This window comes from Mirounga angustirostris, unplaced genomic scaffold, assembly GCF_029215605.1.
Source record: "Mirounga angustirostris isolate CCGP_5_RB_7025 unplaced genomic scaffold, mMirAng1.0.hap1 SCAF_2, whole genome shotgun sequence".
Classification (NCBI taxonomy): domain Eukaryota; kingdom Metazoa; phylum Chordata; class Mammalia; order Carnivora; family Phocidae; genus Mirounga; species Mirounga angustirostris.
In genome coordinates, this window is record NW_026991710.1 from 159,079,454 (window position 1) to 159,100,729 (window position 21,276).

Sequence of the window (21,276 nt, forward strand, 5' to 3'; positions counted from 1 at the left end):
GAATGGACATTGGAGGCTGCAGCAATGGGTTGAATCTAGACATTTCTCTTGCACCCTCTGAAGTGCAAAATGCCTACAAGAATTGTTCTGACAAGAGGAGATACAGATAATGCAGATGGTTCTGGGGTAGATTCCCTGAGGGGAAAGCCCTGCACATAGGTGGCAAGTTAGACTGACCCTGGTAGCTCCAGGAGGCAAGAAATAGTTCCTGACATAAAGAGACATCTATTGTGGACTGGGCTATGCATACCTGCTGGTAGACATAAATGCTCAAAATACTAAAAAAAAAAGGTCTAAAACAGAAGATACTGCACCAATTTGGACAACTCACATTTCCTTGTGACCAAGGAACACATTTTCTTTCTTTTTTTTTTTAAAGATTTTATTTATTTATTTGAGAGAGAGAGACTGAGAGAGAGAGCACATGAGAGGGGGGAGGGTTGGGAGGGTCAGAGGGAGAAGCAGACTCCCCGCCAAGCAGGGAGCCCGATGTGGGACTCGATCCAGGGACTCCAGGATCATGACCTGAGCCGAAGGCAGTCGCTTAACCAACTGAGCCACCCAGGCGCCCAAGGAACACATTTTCATCCTCAAAGTAACAGTTTGACAGAGAATAGAATGGAAAATTGAAACACTTTTTTGTCTAAAATGGAGGGAATAAAGGCGTGAAGGATTGACTTGCATGCTTTCATGAATGTGTACTGACAGTCAACATGAGCAGGGCCCAGAGGATGTCTCTCAGACCCTTCTGTGGGGGATCCAGAGAAGAGGGGGTGGAGAAAGATGCTGGTATAACAATACGTTTTTTTGTTTTTCCCATGTGACCTCAACACTCTTTTTTCCTACTGGATCTCAGACCAGAGCTGCAACTGCAGGTGCCAGAGCTGGGATGAACTGTGTATCCATTCACTAGGGCTGCCATAACAAAGAACCACTAACTGAGTGGCTTCAACAGCAGATATGTATTGTTTCACAGGGCTGGAGGCTAGAAGTCTGAGATCAGGGTGTTGGCAGGGTTGGTTCCTCCTGAGGGTATGAGGGATAATCTGTTCCATGACTCCCTCCTAGCCTCTGGTGGCCTCAGGTGTTCCTTGGCTTGTAGCTGGTGATCTCCTTGTGTCTTCACATCGTCTTTCCTCTAAGTGTATCTGCCTCTGTGTTCAAATCTCCTCCTTTCATAAGGACACAGTCATGCTGGATTAGGGCACACTCTCATGACCTCATCTTAACTCCATCATCTGCAAAGGCCCTATTTCCAAATATAGTCACATTCACTAGTACTGAGGGTTAGGATGTCAATACCTTTTTGTGTGTGTGTGTGTGGGGGGGGTATATAATTCAATCTATAACAATCTCTAAGCAAAAAACTGTAACTGTATTTTTAAACCTTTATGATGAAATTCCTAAGGGCCTGATGGGATAGATCGTGCATTCACCCCTCTAGCAAAATTGAGGTTCACAGGAAATGCAGCTAAACCGCCTAGTGGGCAAGAGAGCTCACTAATTCTGTACCTGTGTAGCCCTTCCCTATATGAATGGGAGTGGACTAAGGTGGAAGCACCTGCCAGACCAGCATTGCTATCAGCAACCTACACCAGCATAGGAGCCAAACCTAACATTCCTTCCAAAGGTAGAAAAGTTAGGGTATGAATGGAGGGAAGGAAGAATGGTAGCTGAGGATAAAGGAATGAATCAATGGTTATGCAATGAGGGAAATCCAGTATTACATTCATCGGTATCTCAAAACAGGCTTAGAACAAGAGCTAATATCATTGCCTGTAGCTTAAGTGTACCCCATGCCTGAAAAAGTAGAGCCATGTTGCTGAGACTATTCTTGCTTTTAGAACCTGACAATGTCAAATGAAAGCCTGCAAACGTAAGTGGCAAAGCTCTGGGAGATATTTTGGTCATGTAATATGACAATGAACTGGAGTAATTACTCATAACTGAGTTGAACTCTAGTAATGCCTCAGTATCCTTTGACTCACATTTCAGATTATGTTTACCACCATACTGCAATGTGATGGGACACTAACCTCGTTGGTTAAAAATCAGTTATATTACTTTAACAAGTCTTCTAATAATACTGATGTTGACAGTCAAATATACTGGGAAATTGGGTTAATGCTTCTTCAGGATATAATACTGATGGAAGAATGAATGGCCTGAGAAAGAACTGGATTAGTTAACCACCAGCTAAATTCTACACTCAAGAGTTCTGCACAAATTTATTGTAAGGAACAAACAGTGGCAAATTGAGGGGGGAAATATAATTAAATTAATACAAACATATGAAAATGTATGTAACGGCTTTATAGAGCAGATCCATTATTTAAATCTATCCCATCCCCACACTGGCTCCTCCAAATATTAGGCATATTCATAATGAGACTACTGTACAAATGGAATGCAGTGAAAGTGATACTGCATGACTTTCAAGACTATGGTATAAAGGCAACATGATTTCCACCTGGCTCTAGTTTCTTGGAATGCTCACACCTTGAACCGTGTGCCACCATGCTGTGAGGAAGCCCAAACTAGCTCATGCGGAAAGACCACATGAAGAGGCACCAGAGCCCACTGCACCCTGCTCAACTTCTTGACTCCTTGACTTCAGAATCATAAATGCTCACTGCATGTCACAAAGTTTTAGGGTAAATTTGTTACACGGCCATCAAGAACCAAGCAGTGCTCAAGTAATTCACAACCCATAGAAAGATAAATAAGGATACAACTAACTAATACAAGGCAAAATGTAATAGCCACTACACAGAATATAAACAAGGGGCCTTGGAAAAAATTAATAAATAAACAAGGGGCCTTGGAAGAGGAAGGAACATAAATAAGTCTAAGGGAATGGAGCAGTGGGGGGAAAACGGAAAAGGCTTCAAAGAAGCAATCTTTGAAAAGGTAGGGCCTACAGAAGAGCTTGAAGGGAAAAAATAGCATCAACAACAAGAAAAAGGAAGGTGTGGTAGGACTTGGTGACAAAAGAGCATATATATAGGTCTCCTTAGACAAAATTCAACTTTTTTTTTTTTACATGACCTCAAATACTGAAAGAATATTAAACTAATTGAAGGACAGTGTAGGAAACATTAATCTAAAAAGAAATAAGGTGGAGTTCTAGTGACTAACTGTAATCATATGAAATTATTAAATTTTTTGCTGTTAATCTCTATGTGAAGGGCTAACTCTAACCCTGAGAAATGAAAGCCACTTATCAGCACTTTCTTTGATGTACTGGCCAAGGTAAAACCCAATACTTTGCTTGCTCATTGTGCCAGACCCAGTATCAGTTTAATGACAGCAGTTCTCCATGGTTAGCATTCCTGGGAGTTCTAGGGGTGATTTACAGGGAGGTCTTTGTCTTGAACCAAAATGAAAAGTGCTTAATAATAGCCATAAAAAGCTGAGTAAATTCATAAGCTTCTTTAATTGCTGAAATTTACCCCCACTTCCCTGATAAGGGCATGAAGATTATGTCTACAGGTATCAGGCTGACAACCTGGGAATAATCATTACTTACCAAACAAAATCAAAGTATTTATCTCTTGTACAAGTAGAAGCCTGAAAGCAGTCCCTCTGAGCTGCCTGTTCAGCAATGACTAACTTTTCGATCTGTTTAGGAGACACCTTCAATTTGGGACCCCTCCCACTAAATCAGAGTTCCTCCTAAAGTGGTCAGATAGGCAGTCCTTAAACACCCTGAAACTTTAAAATTTCTGTTCTGGGGTGCCTGTGTGGCTCAGTCGGTAAACATCTGCCTTTGGCTCAGGTCATGATCCCAGGGTCCTGCTCAGCGAGGGACCTGCTTCTCCCTCTCCCTCTGCCTATCACTCCCCTTGCTTGTGCTTGCACGCTCTCTCTAATAAATAAATAAAATCTTCAAAAAAAATAAATAAAATAAAATTTCTGTTCTCCTCACCTCATAAAACTTTTTTAAGGAGCCCACCAGGCACAGCTTCAGGCTATCCACAATCTCCTGATGAGGCATCTGGAATACCACTCGTGAATACCATTTTGTGAGAGTGCTGGGGAGGAGGGAGTAAGAGAGAGAAAAGACAGAAAGATGAAGACACACTCACAGAGGAAGGCCCACGGTCTGAATGTCATTACACACAGGCTCCTCTATGCACCAATACAACAAGTACCTAGTAAATGCATTTATCTTACAGGTAAAAACACATGGCGATATGGGGAAAGATATACATATATATGGAGAAAGACATATATATGCGCCACACATAGAATGTAAAAATAAAGGCATAATTGTGGTATTTGCTACAAAACTGCTTCCAACTGAAAAAATTTAACCACCTAGATATCCAACAGAAAGCTAGTTAAATAGTGCTCTATCATACAATAAATTCCATGCAGCAGTTGAGAAGAATTGGTTGAGATTTATTTGTATGGATATGAAAAAATATCAGCAATATACAATTTAAGTACATAAAACAAACTAAGGAATAGTATACATAGTAATATGCCATTTTGTTTACATATATACACCACCTATATACGTGTTACTATGTGCATAAATGAGAATCTAAAAGTCTGATCTAAAATCAAACCTTTGGTGGTAGTTAATAAAAGACTGCCCATGAGGAAGTTTCACTTTCTAAATTTCTGCAGGTATCTGCATGAGCATGCCTTGTTTTTACAATCAGAACAAACAAAAAAATCCCTCATTCCTGGAGGGGGAAAAACTACTTAAGACACAGCCCCCATTCTGAAGAAGATTACACCACAGCCAGGGGAACAAATTTATAGATCTGACAAGTCTGGTAAATAGACTGAATAAACTAATAGGAAGATAAAGGAGGAAAAAGTTTAGTATACTTTTGTAAAGTACACTTTTACCATAATACAAAATATTAAAAAAGTATTTGCTGGATTTACAGTAAGATTAGGCATCAAAATGAGATAACCAAACAAAACGGCACTATGAGTAGTACTTACAGATTGATGCTCGCAACGAAGCCAACCACAGAGCGCATGCCTCGGCTAGGATCATGGTAAACATCCATCCCAATCACCATTAATTGTTTCTGGGTTAGAAAACAAAAAACAAAAACCCCAAAACAACAAGCAATCCATCACCCCATCTTTTTGTTATCTGCACCCCAAAAGCAACATATGAAAATAAGTTCTGGGAAAGGAAGAGAAAGACTGACATCAACTTGACATTTTTTTAAACACTATGAACAAGTCTGAGATCTAGAACAGGACCAGCACACTTCTGTAAAGGACTAAACAGTAAATAACGTTGGGCTCTATGAGCCACGCAGTATCTGCAGGAACTATTCAATTATAGCACAAGAACAGCCATAGCTAGTCTGTAAAGAAGTATGGCTGTATTCCAATAAAACTTCATTTAAAGACATGGAAAATGGAATTTCATATAATTTTCATGTGTCAGGAAATACTAGTCTTATTTTGATTGGTTTCAACTATTTAAAGTTATAAAAACCATTCTTAGCACTTGGGCTATACAAAATCACGCTATGAACCATTTAGACCACTAAGCATGGACAATAAAGATAACTCTATGAGGAAAACCAGGAAAACAACTAGGTAGGAGTCTCTGGAGAGCTAAATTGAATGAAGACACATCTCAGCATCACTCACCAGAGGAATATCCACTCCCCAGAGCTCACCACCCAATTTACAATTAATCTGAAGTAAAATTTTCTGGGCCACACTCCGAAGCCTGGTCGGCTGACCAATGGTTCGGACATTGATGACCTATAACAAAGGGGCATGGGGAAAGAGGACACTTATCAGCCTGTCAGACGATGTAAACAAGCCTGAAGTAAACACTACATTTGTTTATTAAGAAACCCCAGTTAGCAGATAATATACTTTGCCTGACTAGTTCTAATTCTAGGATTTCTAGGCAGGCATGCACACACACATACATACACCCCCCCCACACACACAAATCAAAACAAAACAAAAAAAACCACCAAAAAACAAAAACTTTCAAAGGAATCTCATAGAGAATTTTTTTTTTTTAAACCTACTTAGGAAAAACAGCTTTCCCTTTCAGAGTGAAGCCTATCCTCTCAGAACCCAGTCATGTGAAAACACCCAGCAGCTCACCCACTGAACCAGCAAAAGTAAGTCATTTGAGAACATGAAGGCAGCATTTACAAAGAGCATCTGCTTTTAACCAGGTTACTCTAATAAGGGGACTGTTCCACCAGAAAGATTACACGTGCCGGCTTCTAATAGTTACCGCAGTCTTTTTGAACACCTGTATACCTCTTTTCAAAGCCTCAAGGGAGGCTATAGTTTCCATCTGTGCTTCCTGCCCAGCTCCCACTCACCTGTGAGGGCACAGGAGCTTGCACACAGCACAGCTTTTTAATGGCCCCATAGAGATCGTCACGTGTGCCCACGATGATGCAAACAACCATCTGTATCTTCCCCTTGAGGAGATAAAGTACATATAAATCAGGCTTTGGAACTCTCAGGGGACCCTGATGGGGCTCCAGTTGGGGGCAGTCTAAAAGCCTGCAAAGTCATGGGACCCTTAAGGCAGAGGGGGATTGAAACAAAGAGGGTAGGCATTCCAACCCCAAATAGGTCTTTGAACCTTTGTTGGGTTCAGGGCTTCTTTGCACAGATACGGAATATGATACTGTAAATTATCTAGAGCTGGTCCTGACTACCTGACATCTTTCTTAGGAGACTTAAGATGCCTGGAAAAGGCAGGCTTGAAAATTTGCAAGGGTTACTTAGTTGCTGCTTTCAATTCCTTATAATGCTTTTTACCACTCTCTTCAGTAAACTAAGTACCTTATTACATTCATACCACAAAACTGAGGAAACATGGAATACGATACCACAAGAAAGCATTCAGAGCCAAACACAAATAAATGAAGCTATTGTCAAATCCGTAAGTGGCTCTTCCTAACTCTCTGGTTAGGAGATAGAATGATATTGCCTGCAGAGTATCTCATATAAGCATCCTTGACCCCTCACTGTTTAATTAAGAGTTCCAACATTGGAAACATAGGGTCTTTCAAAGTCTGAATAAAGAAAAGTAGCACTCAACTGAAATGAAGGTGCCAATTTTTTATGCCAGAAACAGATATTAATGGTAAATCAATAGTATATTATTCCAAATCAAGATTAGTGTTAGATTAAGATCTCTCCGAGGGACGCCTGGGTGGCTCAGTCGGTTAAGCGTCTGCTTTGGCTCAGGTCATGATCTTAGGGTCCTGGGATCAAGTCCCACATCCAGCTCCCTGCTCAGTGGGGAGCCTGCTTCTCCCTCTGCCTGCCACTCCCCCTGCTTGTGCTTGCATGCGCTCTTCTCTCTCTCTCTGACAAATAAATAAAATCTTAAAAAAAAAAAAAAAAAAAAGAAGAGCTGAGAACACACATTCTAGTTATCACATCAAAGAACTTCCAAAGTCATGGAGAACACAGGCTGCACATTGGGAGCCTATGGGCTGGACCTATCAAACACATGTAGCTTTTTAGTCCCTATAGTAACTTACATGTGTTGTTGTTGTTTTTATTAACACTTTTTAAATTTTATTTTTATTATTATTATTATTATTTTTAAGTAGGCTCCATGCCCAACATGGGGCCTGAACTCATGACCCTGAGATCAAGAGACTGAGCCAGCCAGGTACCCGCCTTTTTTAATTAACATTTAAACATAAGGAGGGGAACATACACACAAATCCAGATCTTTTGCTTCTACTAAGAAATAAATAAATTAAAAATTAATTTGATAATGCTGTGCTTCTATCTGCAGGTATAGGGTTTACTCTCTTTAGTTCACTATAGCCCCCTCCTAGCCCACTTCACTTGTTTGTGTTATTCATCTGGCTCCTGCAGATATTCTGAGTTTGACCCCTAACAAATAATAAAACAGCATGCCCCAAAGACGACAGAGACAAGACCAATATGAGTTAAGTTTGGTAAACATGATGAATGAACCTCATATCCACGCTGCATGAGAACTAATAGCAGTACACCCTCCTAAAGAGAATGTGGCAAGTGGTGAGATGCGGGAGCTGATGTACTACACTGGGTTATTCTTTTGAAAGCAGAGCAGAATTATCCATGATCAGGCCTAGGGGGAGGCCACCGCAGACTACAAGCCTGGGAAACCAGGAAGAAATTACAAAGAAAGAACACAAGGGTGCTGTTGTGGGTGATAACCCAGAGTCGGGGATCAGAGAGATCCCAAGATAATCTCATTCTAGTACTGCTCTCACAAGAAAGGACTCTTCAAGTCAAAGACTAGTTACTTCCAAAAACTTTTCCTCTGCTTTTGTTCCCTCCTTAAGCTTCTTCCTGTTTTGTGTACGAACAGATAAGAACTGCAGGCCTGTACTACTGAGTTACGAGTGCTATGACCTGCTCACCTCCAGTGGTCCTGACTGGCTGTCAGGACCGAGCCGATGGGCCAGGTGCCAAGTTCATCGCCAGAGCAATTCAAATCTTAAGCCAGACCAGACTGTGACAGCTCAGTACAGAACTGTGCAAAATGGCACCGGGCCCAAAAAGTTGCTTTAGGAGCACAACATGTTCTATATAGATAAGGAACTAAAGTTAAGTCAGCTATTCTGTCAATTATGTGAAAAAAGAACGTAAGAGTGAGGCTGCCAACACATAATGAGAGAAGCAGAATTAACCAAAGAGCATAAAGATTACTTACACTTAGTTCAGTATTTCATGTGTACATGAGTCACACACAAGTTTCTGGGCATCATAAACAGCAGACTGATGACCAAGATAATTTAAGATCAAGTATTCAAGTATTTTAAAACAGGCATCCTATAAATATACTCAAATTAATTTATTACCTCAACTCCTAGCATGGATTGAATGGTTCTGACATAGGTTTCTATTCGATCATCCTTTAGTTCAACCCAGGCTGGTGGGCTCATACGCATACCAATGGGGCCAGCTATCTTCTCCAACATGTTAACCAGTTCTCGGGCCTGATCCATTGCTCTCTTTGGGTAAAACAGTGCCCAGAAATGCATGGGGATCTAGGAATAACCACAAGCTATTTTTAGCACTTCCCACAACTTAGACACTCTGAAGTCACACCCAGGAGGTTATTACTCTAGAGAACAAATTGCTTATAACTCTGCTTGAGTCCTTTCTGATCTAATTCCTGTAACTAACAGATATACATGGTAAGTAAATTGGGGGATACTTTCACAGTGGAATACTATGCAGCAACGAGAATGAAAGACCTACAACCATATCTAACAATATGGATGAAACCCACCAATGCAAGGCTGAAGAAATTAAGCCAGACATAAAAGAATATATACCATATGGTTTCATGTATACATCAAGTACAAAAACCAACTGAAATGAATCTGTGCTGTTAAAAGTCAGGATAGTGACTACTCTTATAGTTTGTAAGGGAGAGGTAGGTAGTAACGAGGAACTGGAGGGATGGCTGGGGCACTGATAAAGTTCTCTTTCTTAACCCTTGGTGTGGATTACATAGATTTTTGAACCTTTGAAAATTCATCAAACTTAAAATTGTAAGTATACTTTTTCTTTAAACATACTTCAATAAAAAGTTTTAGAAACAGATGTGAGTACTTTATGCATGGCCAAAAAGACCAGGTTAGCCAAAAACATTTAAAAATAATTATATACCATTTTGTCCTTTAGTTCCTTTGGTGGGGGCTGTTTTAATTATACTTCTTTCATGGATAAGAACATCTTTCAGGAACCCCCAGGGAAAAGTGGGGGAAGATAAAAGGGAGAGTGGCTAAGAGGCTGGCACTATATGAATTACCATAGCAATCTATTTCCTTTTCCTAAGTTTATGGCCAACCAAAGTGCTTATCTCTAACAACTCATCAATTTGCTCTATTTGGAGGACCCCAGTTTAATAGATAATTCAGGATGGGAATTCAGTTGGTACTCTCCCTCAAAAAGAAGACACTGAATCATTCCTGCTTCTTAATTTCCATACTTATAGGAATACTGGTCCTCTCTTCACCACCTCAAAAGTCACTTACAGTCAAGATGGAAAGGTCTCTGGTTACTTCCTTAATCCAGTTTAGTTCCTGAGATGTGATAAATGAAGTATTTCTTAAGTTAATTCTTTCCATTGGCAGAACACGTCCTTCAATCTAAATACAAAACAAAGCACCCATGACATGAGCCATCTGCAAACACTACTGATACTGTTCTCTCTCAGGCCTGGTCAACTCCACTATGTAAACCTGTCCCTGTAATAACTTCCAAGAACGGCACAAAAATGAAACTGCTAGCAGTGAGTGAGTCTAGGCCAAAAAAACTCTGGACAAATACAGGTAAAATTTTTATAGACATGGCTCTTCAATTATTGAAGCTTCTAACATGGTCTCCCAAGAAAGGGATTAGAAAGCATTGCCTCTTCAGAAGTAGAGAATGCATGTAAAAGAACTATAATTTCAAGATAAATAGGAAAATAATTTTTAAAAATATTTGAAGGGACAAATTGAAAGAAAATTAAAAGTAAAATTTCTTAATAAGGCTGAACATAAACTACTACACTTTAAAAAGAAAAACAGGAAGGAAAGATATAAATATAATAAAAGAACAAATTAAAGTTAGGAATAAGTCAATCAAATCTAAATATCCAAAAATAAGAAGATAATTAAGCTGATGATATAACAACATGATGGACTATTCTGCAATCATTAAAACTACTCTCTAATGAATATGATCTTGTTTTAAAAAAAAATTGTAATGTACGCATAATAAAAACTGGATGAGTCTATACTTAGTGGTGATTATCTCTGGGGATGCGTATTTTTTACTATGATCTCTACCATTTGCTTATTTAAAAATAACAAATACTGGGGCTCCTGGGTGGCTCAGTCGGTTAAGTCCCCAACTCTTGATTTTGGCTCAGGTCATGATCTCGGGGTTGTGAGATGGAGCCCTATGTCAGGTTCTGTGCTCAGCGGGTGGTCTGCTTGAGATTCTCTCCCTCTCCCTTCGTCCTCTCCCCATGCTCTTGCACAGGCACTCTCATGTGCGCTCTCTTTCTCTCTCGCTCTTGCTCTCTCAAAAAATCAATCTTTAGAAAAATACTTACTTTATCTATAACCAAAAAAAAATTAATGAGTTTATTAACATAAATAACAATAGCAAGAGTAAGGAATCAAATTCATGATGTGAAAGTAAAAAACTTTTGAACTTTTCTAGAAGGCAATTGGCAATATGTAATACGTACTAAAAACATAAATGTCCCCTGACCTAATAATTCCACTTCCATAAATCTATGAAAATAAACAACATTACAAAGACTTAGTTACAAGGCTGTTTACTGAGTAACTATTTCTTTTTTAAGATTTTATTTATTTATTTGGCAGAAAGAGAGAGCGAGTGAGACAGCAAGCGCACGCATAGGGGGAGCAGCATGCAAAGGGATAAACAGGCTCCCCACTGAGCAGGGAGCCCGATGCAGGATCATGACCTGAGCCAAAGGCAGATGCTTAATGACTGAGCCACCCAGGCACCCCTGAATAACTATTTCTAATTTAGAAATATTAAATTCAATTTGAATGTAAAAGAATAGAAAATTGTTAATAAACTATCTAGCAGCAATTAAAATGTTTAGAAAAATATTAAATGACATGGAAAAACATTCTAAATATACTGAGGGAAAAAAAGAAACTATATGAACACATGCCGTGTGTGAGTATGCATAAGCACGCAAGCATGCACATGTACACACACACAAAAATCCACTGAAGGGTATGTACAAAAATGTTAACAGTGGTTATTCTCAAATAGAAAGATGAACTTTTTTCTTCTTTGGCTTATATTTTCTACATTTTCAAATTAATATTTAATAACACGAAAACATGTTCAAAATATAATATTAAATGAAAAAGAAAATGTAAAACCATATACAATATAATTACAGCTTTGTGAAAAAAAAAAGATTTATTTTCACAGAAAAATGTGGAGGAAGGATATACACTGAAGTATCTTTGGTACATATCTAAAATAAAACACTGAGGGATGCCTGGGTGGCTCAGTGGGTTAAGCGTCTGCCTTCAGCTCAGGTCATGATCCCAGAATCTTGGGATCAAGTCCCACATCAGGCTCCTTGCTCAGCAGGGAGCCTGCTTCTCCCTCTCCCTCTGCCTGCCACTCCCCCTGCTTGTCCTTTCTTTCTCTGACAAATAAAATCTTAAAAAAAAAATAAAATAAATCACTGAGATATCATCTTTGGATGATGAAATTACTGATGTTTTTACCTCTTTACTTTTTGTGAGGTTTCGACATTTTCCTTATTGACTATCCATTACTTTTATTAAAAAAATTTTTTTTTAACAAGGAGTCAATTCAGAGTACAAGAGAACTAGAGAAAAGGTAGAATTAATTATTTTGGTATAACCTCAAAAAAAAGGTGAAAAGTAATAATAGCTAATGTTTATTTAGCACTTGCTATGTGTCACATATTACGCTGAAGATGTTACCATTTAAATTCTTATAAGTCAATCATTATCCTCATTTTACAGATAAAAATACTAAGAGATACTAGGCAATTTGCTCAAAGTAACTACGATGGCAAGTGGTAAAACTGAGATTCAAAGCCAAATAAATGGATAGAGAAGGGCAAGGACTGCACACTATCTCACACTGCCTCTGCCCTATGTATGGATCATGCCGCACAAAATACAACATAGCAGACGCAGGCAAGATGCAGGCAGAAAGGGCCATAAGAATCAGATGGTGTAAATCCAAAACTCTCTATGCCTATTGAAAGAATGACAATAGTATATTCAAGAATCACAAGTTAATTACTGGGAAAGAAAAAAAAAACTTGGAAAAAAAAAGGACATATAGAACCTTAAGAATTATCTAGATTAGAAAACTGAAAATGAGGTCATTTTTTTTATAAAGACTTATTTTTTTTAGGGGGGTGGGGAGAGGGAGAAAGAGAATGTCAAGCAGAATTCCTGCTGAGCGCAGAGCCCAACAATGCAGCATGATCTCACAACCCTGAGATCATGACCTGAGCCAAAATCAAGAGTCAGACGCTTAACCAACTGAGCGACGCAGGCACCCCAAAAATGAGATAAAATTTAAGTCAATATTCCTTTTACTATCTGTTTGACTGAAAATTAACAGCTCAGATCTCTGTGAAATACAGAAGAAAAATCTCTAAGAGATACTAACAAATTAAGAGAAGAAAATTCAAATATTATGACTAGGACCCCCCCAAAAAAGTGTAATAATAGAGCAAAACTCCAAAATAAAGATAAGAGAGGAAGCTATCACCTACTTCACTAAGCTCTTAAAATCACTGTTCAATGCTGTTTCCTACTTGGCTACATTCACTTTACCTTATGTACATCCTTCTGCAGACAGAGTCCCCAGCGTGCCAATTCATTGCTGGCTGTCTCATTCTTTGAAATTCTCTGGAGCAAGCATTCCAAAGCATTATGGTGCTGTTTGGGGCTCAGGTTGATCTGCTGGGTCAAATCCTAAATAGATTTAAAATGGAGATAATAAGTTATGAGTATTAGTTTCTCCAATATGAAGTTAAACCCCAATATGTCTAAAACCTTTCCAAAAGAAAACCTCCTTTCCACTGAAATCTGTAGACATTTTTAAATACTCCAAAAATTTTAATAAACATCTCTCAGGAATGTAAATGAAGTATACGGTTAAAATTTTAATCATAAAAGTAAGAATTTGAAATGTTATTGTTTCTTTCTCCCACATGACAGCTAAATCTTACCTCTTTCTCAAAACCATGTTCTGAATTTAAAATTCCTAAGAAATTCAGGGGCGCCTGGGTGACTCAGTCAGTTAAGCATCTGCCTTCGGCTCAGGTCGTGATCCCAGGATCCTGGGATCCAGCCCTGCATCGGGGCTCCCTATTCAGTGGGGAGTTTGCTTCACCTTCTCCCTCTTCCTCTGCCCCCCCAGTTTGTGCACTCTCTCTCAAATGAATAATTAAAATCTTACTTAGAAATTCTATGAAACAGGAGCAAAAGGGGCTTGATTACACCTATTTAATATTTGGGAAAAATAGGGGGAAAAATGTCCTGTGCCAGGCAGAGCCAAACATAACAGAACGGAAAACCAGATCCAGTTTTATACTTCATGTCATACTACTACTGTATTTAATGTCATCATAAGACAAGTTTTTGGTCCAGTGTTTGGTCCATAATTCGTGTTTTCTAAATGTTGGGTTTTTTTAAAGATTTTATTCATTTATTTGACAGAGAGAGACACAGCGAGAGAGGGAACACAAGCAGGGGGAGAGGGAGAGGGAGAAGCAGGTTCCCCGCTGAGCAGGGAGCCCGACGCGGGGCTCGATCCCAGGACCCTGGGACCATGACCTGAGCCGAAGGCAGACGCTCAATGACTGAGCCACCCAGGCGCCCCACTAAATGTTATTGTTAAATGAAGACCCAAAGGTACACATAAAGATTCTGAATCACATATGTGAGTTCTTTACTCTTCTGGGACCAAAGAACTGTCCAGTTGTTGTTCCCTATGAGGCAGTCATTACTGCCAGTCTGCGGGGCGGCACAGATAGCTCTGTGATCATAAAGTCATTAGGTGACTGAGTGTTGTAAGGAAGGAGCCTTGACCTACATGCTAAACAGAGAAGGAACGAAGGTAGACATGAAAGAAATCTCTTAAAGATATGCTAAGCTTCACTTCGGGCTCTTTATGATGTTATTGAAAATAGTCTGTGGCATCGGAGACAGACATGGGTCCAAGGGTAACAGACAAGCGCTGGGAGAGTGAGGCAGCACAGGAGCTGGGGTGTGGAAAGCCCCAGGCGCTGCAGACAGAGTGGAGGTGAAGTGCTTGGGCTCTAGACTCATGCTGCTGCCCACGTCTGTGCTTCTCAGCTACTTCATATGGAGATTCAGCCCAACACCTCCTGGACACTCTACACCCCACAAGATAAACTTCTATCCTTTTACCTCAGCCTCTGACTTGTTGATTACTTTTTGCTACATTATCTCCCCCACCCCTTTAAATAGACTGAAGGCTTGTAGGAAGGCTTGTAGCACTAGAAAAACGCAGTGCTATCAAAGAACCTCACTTATGATCATATGACCAGTTTACAGTCATCTGATTGGTGGGGGTGAAGACATAATTACTTCTTTCCTTCTACCTGATAATCCAGTCACTCCACTGTTTTGTTTTCAACAATCTTCAAAAAGGAGCTCCGATCAGCTATCTTAGTGTGTGGGAAGGGACATGGAGCATGTTTTACAGAGAGAACTGGAGCCTGGAAGAACAGACCTGCCCAGGTGATGACACAGGCCTGCCCAGATCTAGCTCAAGCTGTTCTCAAAAAGGCCTTCCAATCAACACGGGCATTTCTCACCTTCATGGCTCTGAAGTCCTTCTTCATCTTCTCAGGGATTCCAGTCATGAACGAAAGCTCAGGTAGCAGCAGGATTTCGCCTTTTAGCAGCTTTGAGGAGAGAATGGAGAGGAAAAATAAGGCAGTAAAGACGGTCTTGTTCCTCTGACCTCACAGGACATGCCATGCCCAGGGCTGGGCCTGCAGGGACATAACTGGCACAATAAGGAACATAAAACCCCAGAAAAGAGGGCAGTGAAACACTGCAAGTATTTTACCCTTTTCCCCTCAGTGATAATACTTATAGCCTGCTGTATTAGGTAAAGAGAAAAATGTTGAAATGGTCAAAAAAAGTGGAAAAACTAGAACCCCCCCCCCCAAAACTGTCCCTCTTGGGCCTCCAGACAAGCTAAGGTGATACATCCCATCCAGCTGGGGCCTCCAGCTCTTATCTTAGCTGGTTGATCTTCAGCCTTCTCACTTAAGACAGAACAGTCAGTGTCAAGGTACTTTCCCTGGTTCCAGTCCCTGTTAAATGTCTACAACTTCCCTAATGGATCCAGTGTTTTAATCTTTAGCAGAAAATTCTCCTTATTCCTTAACCTAACTTGCTCATATGGATACTTAGCTCCTCATTATGGGGACTTCAAAAGCAAATCCTACCGCATGAAGTGACACCACTGGCTAGATGAGACAGCCCTACAGAGTCTTCCCCAACCACACTGTAACCCTGCTCCACGGCTCTCAGCACCATGGATGAAGAGCTTAAGCTAGAAGTGCAAATCTGACACCCCCCCACTCACCATCCCTTGGTTATTCTGTCTCTCACTGGGCCTGTGGATCAGCAGTGGCTGGTCCTCTTCCTTAATTGTGATCCCATAGTTTTTGCTAGAGCAGGGCAGAGGCAGGAAAACATTTCAGAAGCAGCATCACTACTGTATGGCAACATAGTCTGGGTGTCTTAACCAGTACTGGGGTACATAATTTGCATAATACCTTTGTCAAGGATCCACCAGAAACTCATTATAGCATATTTATAACTGGAAAAGGCAGCCTCAAGTTAACACCGCAATTAAATGGAGGAGAAAGAGTCTAACGTCCAGGGAAAAATATGCTTAAATCTGCATCAGGTTGGGGGTGCCTGAGTGGTTCAGTCAGTTAAGCATCCAATTCTTGGTTTTGGCTTGAGTCATGATCTTGGGGTGTGGAATCAAGCCCCACCCATGTCAGGTTCCACACAGACTCTGCTTGGGATTCTCTCGCTCTCCCTCTCTCTCTGCCCCTCCCCCTGCCCGTGTGCACTCCCCCCAGCCTCAAATAAATAAATCTTAAAAAAAAAAAAACTCCATCAGGTTGAAAGCCTTGGGCAACTGGAAAGACAAAATGATAGTCAAATGATTAAAGACCTGAATTTCACCCCTCCAGCCAGACTTCTACCTAAACCAACAAAAGAAATATAATTCAAAATCCTGGTATTAATTTATAAAGTAACTTCCAAAATTACTAAAAGAAATGAAACTGTAATGGTAGCATATTCAGGTCAAATCCCACAAACAAGCTCATTCAATCTTAGGTGAGTTACCAATCCAATTATTTTAAAAGCATGCTACTATGGAACTCAATCTCCCACTACAGAATGGTAGCCTATATCCCACAGCCACCCAAAGACCCAAGCCCAGTCTCTTCTTTCCACCTGTAGTATTCCAAGAATGTGATCTCCTTCCCATCAGACATTGTGAAGCTATCTTTTGGTGTCTTATTCCAATCCACATCATCAATACGATAGGTACGATTGTTGTATCGGGTTATAACAATATTGCCAACCAGAAGCTTAGTGCACTCATCCTGGAAGTTTTCTTTGTTCTGCTGATACATGGCATGCCTTTGGAAAGAGACAAAAGACTTCTGAATCATATCTGTATACAGAGAGCACAATGAAAAGGGTGGGGGATGCAAATAAGTACTTCAGGGGGCGCCTGGGTGGCTCAGTCGTTAAGCGTCTGCCTTCCGCTCAGGTCATGATCCCAGGGTCCTGGGATCGAGTCCTGCATTCGACTCCCCGCTCAGTGGGGAGTCTGCTTCTCCCTCTCCCTCTGCCTGCCACTCTGCCTACTTGTGCTCTCTCTATCTCTCTGTCAAATAAATAAAATCTTTAAAAAAAAAAAGTACTTCAGGGGTATGATCACAGCTATACAGCACCAGAAGGCTCCAACTGTCTCTTTTAAGAGTTAGGACTCTCGGGGCACCTGGGTGGCTCAGCAGGTTAAGCGACTGCCTTTGAATCAGGTCATGATCTGGAGTCTCAGGATCGAATCCCACATTGGGCTCCCTGCCCTCAGTAGGGAGTCTGCTTCTCTCTCTGACCCTCCCCCCTCTCATGCTCTCTCTCTCTCATTCTCTCTCTCAAATAAATAAATAAAATCTTAAAAAAAAAAAAGAGTTAGGACTCTCATCTCTTTTCTTTTTGACATTACCAAAAAAAAAAAAAACAAAACAAAATCACTAAAAATAGTGAAAAGAGGGGCGCCTGAGTGGCTCAGTTGGTTAAGCATCTGTCTTCAGCTCAGGTTATGATTCCAGGGTCCTGGGATTGAGCCCCGTGCCGGGGTCCCCGCTCAACAGGGAGTCTGATTCTCCCTGTCCCCCTCTCTGCCTCTCCCCTGCTCTCTCTCTCTCCCATAAATAAATAAAATCTTTTTTAAAAATTGTGGAAAAAATAAAAGGGAAATTAAAAACAGCAACTACAAATTAATAACATTCACAGTTTGCCTTCGAATTAGGTACTTTAATCATCAAAACAATTATCTTGTATCATTATTAGGAGAGTCTACGGAGGGACAACAAAACATTCTTTAAACTATATTTGCCCTTTTTAGCTAATGGAAGGGATTACAAATACCTATCATTAGACAGCGCTGGTGAAGATGCTAAAGATGCAGATGACAGACTCACCATAGATAAATGTACCCTCGCGGTAACCTCTAAACAGTGCTGTGAACAAGCCAACACAGGAAACTTGCAGAAAGCATGTCTGAATATGCCCAGAGAGTCAAGGAACGTTTACAGAATGATGCTTCAAGGAGCAATCTGCCAAGCAGAAACGCCAGGGCAGAGGAATGAGTGACATTCCAGGCAGAGGCAGCAGTATGCAGGGGATAAGCAGGGATCTGGGGATGGGGAGGGCAAGGAGGTTGAAGAGGTACAGGCTGCAGGTAAGCAGGGACAGATGTGAATGTCCTTGTTAAGTCAAGGATCAGAGCTTGGACTTTTTTCTGCAGGTCAGTGTCACCCAGGGTAGATTCTTCAGGAACACTGGTGGTCCCTTGAGAGGTTGTGAGAAGGTGTGAAAAAGGTTCCACAATCAAAAAAGTGGAGTCCATTCTGCAAATTATAACCCTGTTTAGAGACTCACAACATACCTGAGCACCTCAGGCTGCTGAAGAAACATATTTACCTTTATTTACCTCCCATGTATTTAACCACGGATTCCTCCCACTCTTCTCCTTTTAACCTCACTGAATGAACATTTATTGCCATCCTGGGCAATTAGTATCCTGCAGAACTTGTCTTAAGAAAGACTGCAGTAAGTGGTGAAAAACCATCAGAGAGTTTAAGCAGTTCAACACTGACGACAGAGCCAATGCCTGGGTTCAAATCTTGTGTCTTCCACTTACTAGCCTGTGAGACTTTGAGTTACGGCTCTTTGTGCTTTGGTTTCCTCACGTCAAAGTGGGGTCAGGGAAGCACCTAACTTAGTGTTGAGAGAACGCAATGACTTTATATACATGAAGCACTGAGAACTGTCCCTAGCGCAGAGAACAGAACTGTGTGTTTGCAAACATCACCTCCATCACTGTCATCAGTGCCTGCTACATGCCAGATGTAGTGTGTGTGTGTGGCACTTTACTCTGTCGGCAGGTTAAATACAGAGAGATGGCTATAAAGATAGTTCACTACAAGGGCGCCTCGGTGGCTCAGTTGGTTAAGACTCTGACTCTTGATTTTGGCTCAGGTCATGATCTCAGGGTCATGAGATCGAGCCTGGTGTCAGGCTCTGTGCTGGGCATGGACCCTGCTTAAGATTCTCTCTCTCCCTCTCCCTCTGCCCCTGTCACTTGTGCGCTCTCTCTCTGTCTCAAAAAAATGTAGGATAACTATATATATGTAGTTGTGGAAGTCAAAAGCAACCACTAGTATAAAATCCATATTCAAACACCTTTTAACTTGTAATTTATTTTCAGAACTCTTAATGACAGTTTTTAATATTCTCTCATCAAATCCTTTCCCCCTAAATCACTGTCTTGCATCAGAAAAGGTAGGAGGTTGACATGGAGGAGGAAGGCACAATCAAGAAAAAAGCTAAAAACTGACTGAGGGACACAGGAGATAAACAATATAGGCCTATGTCTTGTTACTCCAATATTCAACATTGAAAAGAAGATAAAAATCAATGATTTTTAACTGCATTTATTTCACTTTACTTTTTAAAAAAAGATTTTAATTTATTTACTTGAGAGAGAGAGAGAGAGAGAGAACCAGTGGGAGCAGAGGGAGAGGGAGAAGCAGACTCGCTGCTGAGCGGGGAGCGACGTGGAACTCGATCCCAGGACCCCGGGATCATGACCTGAGCCAAAGGCAGACGCTCAACCGACTGAGCCACTCAGGTGCCCCTTACTTTGACTTCTATACTGGGATTGAAATAAAAAATTAAAATTAAAAAAACTCATGCTGAAAAAAGCCAGACTGAACAACAAAAAAACAAAAAAATGAGTATATACCATATGATTCCACATATAGAAAATTCTAAAAGATGGACACTAATCTCTAGTGGCAGAAAGCGGAACAGTGTTTGCTGCCTATGGTGGACAGAGGAGAACAAAGAAAGAGGTCTGAAAGAGACATGAGTAAATTTTACATGGGCAATGGATATGCTCATTATCTTCACTGTGATGTTACGTTGGTATACAAGTAAGTTAAAACTCGTCAAATTGTATACTTTAAATGTATGAGGTTTATTTTGTCAATTGTGCCTTACTAAATCTGAAAAAAGAAAAGAAATTAATGGAATAAAAGATCTCAGTGAGACTGAAAGACAGATTAGATTGAGTGTCCAATAATTACTAGTGGCATTTCAAGTTAGTGGGGGAAAGGATCATTAAAAACCGGGTAAGAGGGGTGTCTGGGTGGCTCAGTCGGTTAAGCATCTGCCTTAGGCTCAGATCATGATATGAGGGTCCTGGGATCAAGTTTCACATTGAGCCCCCTGCTCACCAGGGAGCCTGCTTCTCCCTCTCCCTCTGCCATTCCCCCCAACTTGTGCTCTCTGGCTCTATCTCTCTGTCAAATAAATAAATAAATAATCTTAAAAAAAAAAAGTATAAGAATTGGGGCACCCAGGTGGCATAGTCAGGTAAGTGTCCAACTCTTGGTTTCAGCTCAGGTTGTGATCTCAGGGTCATGGGATTGAGCACTGCATCAGGCTCTGTGCTCAGTGCACAGTCTCCTTAAGATTCTCTCTCCCTCTGCCCTTACCCCCCTTCACATGCGCTCGCATGCTCTCTCTCTCAAATAAATAAATCTTTAAAAAAACCCACATGTTTAGGGGTGCTTGGGTGGCTCAGTCGGTAAAATGTCTGCCTTTGGCTCAGGTCATGATCCTGGAGTCCCGGGATCGAGCCCCGCGTCGAGCTCCCTGCTCAGCGGGGAGTCTACTTCTCCCACTGCTCCTCACCCTGCTCATGTTCTCTCAAATAAATAAAATCTTAAAAAAAAAAAAGTTTTAAAAAATGGGTAAGAAAACTTGCTATCCATTTAAAAAATAAATTCTTGGGGCGCCTGGGTGGCTCAGTTGGTTGAGCAACTGCCTTCGGCTCAGGTCATGATCCTGGAATCCCGGGATCGAGTCCCGCATCGGGCTCCCTGCTCAGCAGGGAGTCTGC

General features: G+C 40.8%; 1 protein-coding gene across 2 annotated transcripts in view; it reads right to left on the reverse strand.

The window, feature by feature from the left end:
- PIWIL2 (piwi like RNA-mediated gene silencing 2) overlaps nucleotides 1–21,276 on the reverse strand; it is a 72,848-nt gene that overhangs the window by 36,569 nt on the left and 15,003 nt on the right. For both annotated transcript variants that reach the window (XM_045879319.2, XM_045879318.2), the window contains exons 10-19: nucleotides 17,031–17,219; nucleotides 16,141–16,225; nucleotides 15,359–15,448; nucleotides 13,347–13,487; nucleotides 10,017–10,130; nucleotides 8,832–9,020; nucleotides 6,333–6,434; nucleotides 5,632–5,748; nucleotides 4,963–5,051; nucleotides 3,929–4,034 (exon numbers count right to left, since the gene is read on the reverse strand). In XM_045879319.2, the coding sequence (XP_045735275.1) occupies nucleotides 3,929–4,034; nucleotides 4,963–5,051; nucleotides 5,632–5,748; nucleotides 6,333–6,434; nucleotides 8,832–9,020; nucleotides 10,017–10,130; nucleotides 13,347–13,487; nucleotides 15,359–15,448; nucleotides 16,141–16,225; nucleotides 17,031–17,219 (1,222 nt within the window). The remainder of the gene's footprint in view (nucleotides 1–3,928; nucleotides 4,035–4,962; nucleotides 5,052–5,631; nucleotides 5,749–6,332; nucleotides 6,435–8,831; nucleotides 9,021–10,016; nucleotides 10,131–13,346; nucleotides 13,488–15,358; nucleotides 15,449–16,140; nucleotides 16,226–17,030; nucleotides 17,220–21,276) is intronic.